This window comes from Triticum dicoccoides, chromosome 6A (assembly GCF_002162155.2).
Source record: "Triticum dicoccoides isolate Atlit2015 ecotype Zavitan chromosome 6A, WEW_v2.0, whole genome shotgun sequence".
Lineage (NCBI taxonomy): Eukaryota > Viridiplantae > Streptophyta > Magnoliopsida > Poales > Poaceae > Triticum > Triticum dicoccoides.
This window is the reverse complement of record NC_041390.1, coordinates 629,791,345-629,801,121: the sequence shown is the minus strand read 5'-3', so window position 1 is coordinate 629,801,121 and position 9,777 is coordinate 629,791,345. Positions and strand designations below refer to the sequence as shown.

Sequence of the window (9,777 nt, the reverse complement as noted above, 5' to 3'; positions counted from 1 at the left end):
CTTGATTAGCCAGCTAGCATGATGCAAGTCCAAATTGTGCGAATATCCTAATTAAACTTTTCTAATGGGTTGTCATGTGTTTGTTGTACAAGCGAGAGCCTTCCTTGATCGACTGCATCAATTTGAAGGTTCGACAGTCATGTAGTACTACCGATCACTTGTACTCCCTCCGTATTGACTTAGATTCGTCTAGATATAGATGCATTTAGCACTAAAATGTGTCGTATCTATACAAATCCGAGTCAACTAATTTGGGGTAGAGGTTCTTCATGCACGTACACACATCATGCCCTTCAGGGCTCATGCAAACACGTTCATTAAGGCTTTCCTCTTGAAATAACTTAAAGACGTTTGATGTCATATATTTGCCATGCTCGTGGATGTGTATTAGAATAATGGTGTTTTCCTCTTCAATTCACCGTAAATATCCAAGAAAATGCAGTTATTCGTATTGTGCATATGTACGTATGTGAAAGGTATTCTTTGAAAAGAGGTGAGAAAAAAACAAATCAATTTCATTCTGTCTCTCTAACCAAATACTGAAATGTAACTATTTCATTCCTCCTATTGTCTTCACAAGATTCCATTCCACTTTGTTCCTCAGCCAAACACACCATAATTGTTTTCACCGTGTCCTTTCCTGAGATCGTTAATTTTGTTTCAATTCAAATTAGTTTTCATCGTAAACAAGTGAGATGTAAAGTACAACTGCATGTTATTTTTTTTTGCGGGGTTAAAAGGGATTTCATTACTCAACGCATGATGAGTTCGTTCCTACAAAGCAGAGGAACATCTGCAGGCCCAGAGCGCAACCATACTGCAGTCCGGCCCTCCGAGCGTCCGAAGCCAGCAAGGGTATGACTGACAACGTTCTGGTTCCTACTTACATGAGCAATAGAGTTATCCCTTTCACCAAAGAGCCTTTTAATTTCCTGAACTAACATCATATGAGGTGATCTGTCAAGAGTGGGCGACTTGATCAACCTGACTGCATCCATGCAATCCATCTCGATGTCCACTGGGAGAGTAGACCACTGAAGAGCAAGGTTTAAACCCTCATGGCATGCCAAAAGCTCAGCTTGAAGAGGTCCGGAGCAGTGTCGTATGGAGCGGCAAGCGGAGAAGACGATGTTGCCGTCGCTGTCGCGAAGGATCAAACTGCATGTTATTAGAACAACTCTTTAGTGCTTCGTTTTTAAAAAGGCATTCTTTAGTTAGTGCCTAACGTGATTGCATCCTAACTAATTGTGGCCTATGTTATTGGAACCACTCGTTAGTGCCTGCCACGTGCTAGCTAGCTCGACATTTGACCACCGTTGGTTTACGGTTTGTGGCATGCATGCATCTCATCTGTGTGGCTCGATCGGCGGCCTCACCATTCGATTGACCATGGCCACCGCCTCTCTTACCCCTATTTTCCTGATGATCTCAGGAAAAACTTAGCTCACACATATTCCTCCTCCACCTCCGGCGATCCGTTGGTCGGTCGTCCCCTACCCTGCGGTTGGCATGTCTATCTATATATAGCACCACCCCCCACATTTGGCTATATATGGATGGAGATGGGTCTAGGCCTCCAACGTACGATTGGACAGTTTGTGCATCGGCTGGCCATGGCGAGGCTCTTCAACACCGTCTCCTCCTTCGTCTTCTTCGTCGTCGTCCTCCTCCTCCTCAGTGAAGTCTCACTCGCCGCCGCCGCCGCGGACGCCGACGGAGACGGAGACGACGACAACCCCGTGGTCAAGAAGTTGTGCACCGACACGCCCTTCCCGGAGCTCTGCGACTCCATGATCACGCGCTACGACCAGAGCAAAGGCGCGAACGAGGAAGGCCTTGTGGGGATGGCGGCCCTCACCTCCGCCAAGCTCCTTCTTAATGCGACGGCCACCGCGAGCCCGGCTGTCCAGAGGGACAGCCACCCGGGCCTGAGCAAGGCCGACGAGATCTGCTTTGAAACCTGCTTCAAGGAGCTGACCAACGCCGCCCAAACACTCGACAAGCTGTGCATAAGCAAGGTTCAGCTCCCCCAAATCGACAACTTCATCAAGTTCAACAAGGAGTCGCATGTCGAGTGGAATTGCGAGAGGTGTCGCCAAGGGGAAGCCAAGAACATAGCCGACGATGTCTCCAAGGACAACGAGGCCGGGAAGGCCATGGCTGTCCTGGAGGTGCTCGTCAACAAAGTACTAACCAAATAAAAGAAAAGAATAACTCATTGAGTACTAGCTGTTACTACGTTTTTTGGTTAGTTTCCTTTTTTATCTTGTGGGCATCTTATTAGTTTCCTTGGTTATGTAATAGTAAATTCATACGTGCAATGCACACTGCTATTAGGGCGCAAATTAATTGCACGTAGATGTTATGTAAGATATAAATTACATCTTAATTATGTGAGTAGCACAAACATTTATTTGTTTTCTTAAAAGAAATAGACTTTGATATCTGTTATAATATTAATTGCACGCTAAACTTCTTGAGCGCTCAGCATTGGAGTAATATAGGTCATTGGATTGACATGATTTGATGGTTAAGATTAATTGAATTTGCTCCCTTTGGGTCTTTTTGTATTGGTATAGATATAGATGTATGATATGGTTTTGTTTTCTTCGTCGGCTATCGAAATAAAACGAACTAATTATATGTTTATATTTTTTTTCATAAAGGACATTTTAACTCAGTCCTACATTAAGTGAATATCCAGATTCAACATAACAAGATGCATAGCTAACACGTTTAAAAATGAAAAATAGAAAGCATTGACTTACAGGAAAAAAAAACTAAGATGGAGGAGATTCTATCCAAAGAGTTGAAGACTACTCCGCCATCCATGGTTGGAGAAAATTTCCCTAGCCGTAAGCTCGTGGTTGAAGCATTAGCACATGATAGACCAAGCATGGAGCCGGTGTGTACATACATGAATACCCAGCACATCAGTTGAAACACACTTTTTTGTTGAAAGCAACGTCACAGTCACTCCTACAAAGCCACATGGCCCAACATAGGATTGCCGCCAACGCGAGAATATGTGAATGGAAATATTTATCAAGACACCTCAACCAGTTGCCAAACATATTACGAACGCTCCAGGGTAGGTAGAAGCTTCAAGCTATCTGGACTATATAAGGATGACTTACAGTGTCATTAGAATATATAATAACGAACAAGCAAAAGGAAGTCTCAATGCCATCTCTTAAATTTATAACCTTACACCATTGATAATTTCTCTGAAGGAGAGGGTAGAACATCTTGCAGCCACTGTACCATACTATAACTTCTCAAAATCACGATATAACCTAAGGATGAAAAGATAAAAGAGAATAAAGAACGATTTAAAAGATAATGCGGTTCCTCCCCCAAGCTTGGAGCAAGCCCGGGAGGGTGCCTTTACCCATCTAATTATGCTTGGTCTTTACCCATATAATTATAAATAGTTTTTTAGCTTAAAATATAATTATAAATAGTTGACGAAGGAAGCGAGAATATCTTGACAGAGACGAGTAGGTGTAGCATGCACAAGGTTAGAACATCTACAACCAGACACGGCTTCGGCTGCACACCCGCCCGCAGCACGCGGGCTCCGGCTATGCACGCCCGCATCCGCGTCCAGTGCGCACGGCGGCCAGCACGGCCACACGCCTGCACGCGCGCTCAGTGTGCATGCCGGCGAGCGCGCCCGCGACTCCCGTGAGGCTACGACCAGCACGCCGGCGAGCCACACGGCTGCTGCTGCGGCAAGCTAGTGACGCACGGGGTAGCCGACCTCCTCCGCCCACGCCGGTGCATTCTAACCGCGATGCAGAGATGAGGAAGAAAGAGGCTGCAGGTGGGGCCGCTGTGACCTGGAGTGGGGTGCCCGGGCGTGTGTGGACGCCCTCATACTGTCCTCAGATTTGAGATGGATTTGAGATGTGTCGGTCAGTTCAGACGTATAGGGAGGAAATGAAGGGTAGTTGGATCACCATTTTCTGGTTGGACACTGACCAGGCAGACGTTCAGGCGTTCGAGGAGGATATAGGGGTCCAGGTGTAGATGCTCTTAGGATTAGGAGGTTGTACAGTTATCGATCCCACAAGTATAGGATGCTTGTCCGAAGGTTTCAACATGTAAATATTTAGGTTGGGGAAGTGGAACTTCTTCATCTTGTTCTTCGTCTGCTACTGCTTCCACATGTTCTCTCGGGTTGGCGGTGATCTCGTCATCTTTCGTTCACCCGTGGGCTTCATGATAAAGGTTACCCTCATCATCCGACACAGTGATCCTACTATGTACTCTGAAATGATCTGTGATGAAGTTCCTCCATAACTCTACATACTTCTCCTTGAGATAAGTTTGCCATGTTTGACATGCTTGTCGTGCAACATAATTCATGTTACATGATCCATGAAATGAAGACATGCTCTAGAAACTAGAAATTCGTGGCAGAAACAACTCAAAATGAAAACAAGACGAAAAGTATCAAACACAGATCAGAAAAATCCGTGAAATTTATATATATGTATAAAAAATCATGCAGGAGAAGACACCGGGTGTAAGGCGGAGCCGAGGCGGCATCCGAGGTTGTCTTCTAGGAGGGCGGCTGCATAGGACACCCACGTGGGGTCCACTGGAACATCCTCGGTTGCCTGATATTTTTTATTTGACTAAACTTCCGAATACGATTTTTATGAATTTTCCAGAGATCATTTCCATACCTGATCACATACTTATTATTTTTCAGGGTTCTGGAGCCTTCTAGAACTTATTTCAATGAAGTCTTCTAGAGTAATTACCTGTATAACATCACTACATCAGTTTCTGCCTCGAGAGGGTAACCGACAGTATAATGCCTAAGTATTTTCCCATTCACTACTATCGGCTTGCCCCCTTGGCATTGTTGTCCTTAATTTCCCAAAACCAATAAACTTCCTCGATGGTGAATGATCCTTCTCATTTGAAGACAAGATTACCTGAAAAATATCTAAAACAAGACTTGTACAAGAGAACTTCATCGCTTATTTTAAATTCATATTTCTCTATTCTCCTATCATATGCCACATTTTAATTTTGTGCTTTATCGTATTCGCATTTTCATAAGCTTCATTCCTCCACTCAAACACTTATATCCACCATAAACCATCTTACATAGTGATATTCTCATAGTATTTTTATTAGCACCTCTATAAGCCCATAGTGCATCATTCAGTTTTTAGACCAATATGTCCTCGATCTATTGATAGTATTTTGAAAATTAATTTGATCTCTCTATTAGTTAATTGAACCCATCCATTGGACTGATTATGATATGGTAATGCTATTGTGTGATCTACGTCATACCCAGAATAAAATCTGAACAACAATCAGTCATGAGATATCTAGGGACCCCAAACCTTGGAAAGATAACTTCTTTAAGATTTAAATAGATATCTTATGATCAACACTTTCAGTTGAAATAATTTCTATCTATTTAGTGACATAATCAACAATAACTAAAATAGAAATGTTACCATGTGAAGTTGGAAAATATCCATATAGTCAAAACCTCATGTCCAAACAAGAGAATAATTCATAGATATTTCTTGGTGTGTACTAATATTACCAATTTTTGACATTCATCACCAGACAATATAAACTTACGTCATCCTTGGAAAGAGTAGGCCACTAAAACTAAGTTGTAATACCTTATGTGCAGTTCTGTCTCTAGCATGGTGTCATCCCTGTGGACTGGAGTGACACTTCCCCAAGATACGATACTCCATATCCGATGATATGTTTCAGTGACGTATGTGTCATGCAAGCTCTTGCCTGTGCCGGTTAACATGATGAAAACATCCCACATATATCATGTTAAAAAATATAATACCCATATCTCCTTGTCCTAAACTATATCACATGGTAACTTGAAAATAATAATGTCTTTATGACCTTTTCAACAGACACACAAATCACCTACTATAGGTAGCTCTAGAGGACTAGTATGGTCAAGCATCCTTAAAGATACTAAGCTCCCTGGAATTAAAGCGTTCTCTTGCGTCGGGGCTGTAGTGGGCGCATGGACCCCGCTGATCAGTAGTAAGAGGTCATGAACACGTCGTGGAGTACTATTGTGGCTTTACATGTAGTGTAGTAATCAATACAATGTCAGCACATGAAACCAACCAGCTAGAGACGTGACCGACTACAGTATTGTGTGCGTCTGCTTTACCTTTAAAAGAAATTGAATGAGATCGGGCATAATTTGTTAGGGCATTGTCAAGGGGCGTTCCTATATCCACGTCATATGTCCCTTTCGATATCAGATCACATTTAAGAAAAACACAATGCGTCTTCTCAAACGTTTATGTTTGTCCACACTTTTAAAATCTATGAATTGTTTTTGTGTCATGATATTTCCAACGTTCATAAGCAGGATGTTTTTTTTAATTTAACCTCCCTCTATTTATTCATAAAAGGCAGGAATCTCTGCCAAAACAGTTTACAGGATACATTCAGGAGGCACATGCAGCCACAACTTACATAGATTATTAGTAACCCCTACTTTTGCTAACGTATGAGCTGCACCATTTGCCGAACGTCGAGCCCAGCTTACCTTCCACTCTTCACGCGACTCCAGCAACTGTTTTACTTCCTCAATCGTAGGCCCCAGCACCGAGAGGTCACCTTGCTCTGCAGCTTACTGGCATTCTCCTTGCTGTCCATTTTGATGTGCAGCTTTCAAATTCATGAATATTGTTTGAAATGTGCCAACTTTCAAATTCATGAATATTATTTGAAATCATGAACATTTATAAAAAAAATCATGGTTTTAAAATTTGCAACAGTTTTTAAATCCAAGATTAAAAGATTGAACATCTTTTTATTTAACAAACATTTTCAAATAAAACAATATGATAGCCAGTATTGTCTAAGTTAATAGTGGAGCGAGCAGGAAAAAAAAGTTAAGCGAGGGGAGCATGGAGCCAAGTTGAATGAGCGACACTTATATTGAACGGCCCACGTGAATGTTATAGCAGCAATTTCATGATTTCAACGTGAAATAAGAACTCCCAAGGGAAACACAAAACCACCACTAGCTGAAACCAATGTCGAAACCTGCAAAGACAACACGATATACGATGGAAAGAAACACCACAAGAACATATAACTAAAACCTAAGGCAACATAGATAAAACCAAAATGAAATAACCAACTGCAATAACATGTTAAAGAAAAAGAGTTAATACCACGAGTGAAAAATGGCGTGGTGAAGCGCGTGTTAGCATCTAGTACGCTTGATCACTCAAAGGCTAGGATTAAAAGTTCCTCTTGCCTCTTGAAAGAGCTCGACCATCCGTGGGTTACCACGTGTCGTAACATTCGCAACATGCATGCATCTGTGGCTCGATGGCCTCACCTCCACAGATTAACCTGGCCACCGCCTCTCATACCCCTATTTTATGATCTCTGGCTATCCTCAAAGACACACTCCTCCACCTCCGGCTATCCGTCAGTTCAGTGTGACGTACCCTGCGGTCGGCATGTATATCTATCTATATATAGCACCGCATGCATGTGCTTATATATATGGACTGCCGCATAGGACAACTAACTAAGACGCTAACAGTTAATCCAGCTTGCCATGGCGAGGCTGTTCACCATCATCTCCTCCTTCACCGTCCTCCTCCTCCTCCTTAGTGATGTGGGGATGGCGGTGGAGACCGCCCCCAAAGTGGCCGGCGGCGACGCCAATGTCAAAAGGTTGTGCACCGACACGCCCTACCCGGACCTCTGCGCCGACATGATCGCACGCTACGACGAGTGCAAAGGCGCCGACGACAAGAAGCTGGTGGGGATGGCGGCGCTCACCACCGCCACCCTCCTTCTTAAAGCGTCCGGGGACGCGAGCCCGGGCCTTCAGAAGCAGCGCTACCCAGACCTGACCAAGGCCGACGAGGTCTGCTTTGAAACCTGCTACAAGGAGCTGACCAATGGCGGCGAAAAACTCGACAATTTGTGCACGAGCAAAGAGGGCTCGGACGACATCGGCATGGCCCAGCTCCCCGAAATCCGCAGCTTCATCAAGGAGAACAACGGGGCGCATGCCCAGTGGAATTGCGATAGGTGTCGCCCTGCGAATGACAAGAAGACACCCGACGATGTCTCCAAGAAGAACGATGCCGAGAAGGCCATGGCTGTCCTGGAGGTGCTCGTCAACAAAGTGACCAAATAAAGAAAAACAAACCCTCATTGCATACTACTAGCTCTTGTTAAAGTTGTTTGATTTTTAGTTTCCTTGAGTATATATGTACGGTCATGGTTTTGTTTTCTGGTTGACTTTGGTAATTAAACAAATTAACTACTACTCCAGTACTCATATGTTTATACTTAGTACCCATTCTTATCACTTACCCTGTGATTGTGATCAGTGGCTGAGCTAGATGCAGACTACGCCTGGGGTTGTGCTATGCTGAGTGATAAACTTCTATGATCTTCTATGATTTTCTATGTTTTGCATGAAAAAATTACAAAGGAAGTTGTTTCTAGGCCTGGGGCTATAGCCCTAGCTGCCCCAGGCCTGTCTTCGCCACTGATTGTGATCGACCTCTGTGATGATCCATGCTTCCTCTGCCGATTTCATTCACCTCTTACCAACACATATGGTTCTTTTGGTTTTGAGCTTTTTTGTTTTTAAATATATGGTTCTTTTGTTGTTGTTGCTGCGGGTATACGTATGATTCAACCAAACACGCTACGTAATAACTCATTTGTGGCACGTGCGTACGGCCGAAGAAATATGTAAAGGAAGGAAAAAAACTGTTCACTTTAGGAACAAAATACAATTTGATAATAAACAACTAAAGTAAATGGGTGAACCAATAAACTAATTGTCGTGCTGAGAAAGGATTGCAAAGAGAAAACCATCCAATGATGACTCTAGCATTTGGAAACCTACGACAGCCTTGGATTCCCCAGCTATTTTCTGTCTAATGTTTATTTTCCAACTAGTTTTACATGCATGGACTGATTTTCAACAAGTTTCCATTTGTCAAAGGTTCGGTCCATACTTGCGCCACATGTTCAAGGCTGGTGCTTAAAACAAATTAGAGGAAGAAGACAAAAACTAGTGCCACTCACTCTCTTCTAGCTTATAAGGGCCGAGCGTATCCTAGGTCATTAATTTGATCAATGAAATTTGAGTTAAATGCTACATGAAAATATACCGTTGAGTATGTATTTGAAAGAATTTTCCAAATTGCTTAGTTTCTAAAGCTGTGTCAGAGAAAGGGCGATTATTATTTTCCTTGATTATGTATGTACGGTCATCTGCTTCGGTATAGCCGTCTTAATTGAATCAATTGTGGAGATTTAAAACATACCACCGTGTAGGCACTAGGCGGCGACGTGGTCACGGTACCAGGACTCGCGGTAGTATTCGGATTGCGACGCCTTGACGGTGCACCCCTTATTCGCCAAGCGCTCCATATCGGAGCCATGTGCTTATGGTATCGGATCTCAAGGCGATACTCGGCATGTGACTCCTCGGCGGTGGACCGCCCATCCGCAATGCTCTCCATGCGGGCGAGGCGCTCGCGGTATGGAGCTCACGGCGGTAGTCCTATCGCGACTCCTCGATAGTGCGCTCATATGCCTCCACCCTACCCCCCTCCCCCCTCCCCTCGAGGTGAACCCCATCCTCCTTCATCTTGAATCTAGATCGTCGAGCTCGTGCGGTTGGAGCTCTTGGTTCTTAGTCGCCTCGTCGTCTGTAAGCATCTCCGCCTCTGCCTCTGCCAACTCCTCTGAGTTATTTGTGTAGAT

The 9,777-nt window shown here is 43.7% G+C and overlaps 2 protein-coding genes across 2 annotated transcripts; both read left to right on the top strand.

The window, feature by feature from the left end:
* The first annotated feature begins 1,572 nt into the window (after positions 1-1,572).
* On the top strand, positions 1,573-2,508 carry LOC119314812. The gene has a single exon (XM_037589498.1). The coding sequence runs from the start codon at positions 1,614-1,616 to the stop codon at positions 2,199-2,201; it is 588 nt and encodes a 195-aa protein (XP_037445395.1). The 5' UTR covers positions 1,573-1,613; the 3' UTR covers positions 2,202-2,508.
* A 5,067-nt stretch (positions 2,509-7,575) lies between these two features.
* On the top strand, positions 7,576-8,325 carry LOC119314810. Its single transcript, XM_037589497.1, has one exon. The coding sequence runs from the start codon at positions 7,598-7,600 to the stop codon at positions 8,186-8,188; it is 591 nt and encodes a 196-aa protein (XP_037445394.1). The 5' UTR covers positions 7,576-7,597; the 3' UTR covers positions 8,189-8,325.
* Positions 8,326-9,777: the final 1,452 nt, after the last annotated feature.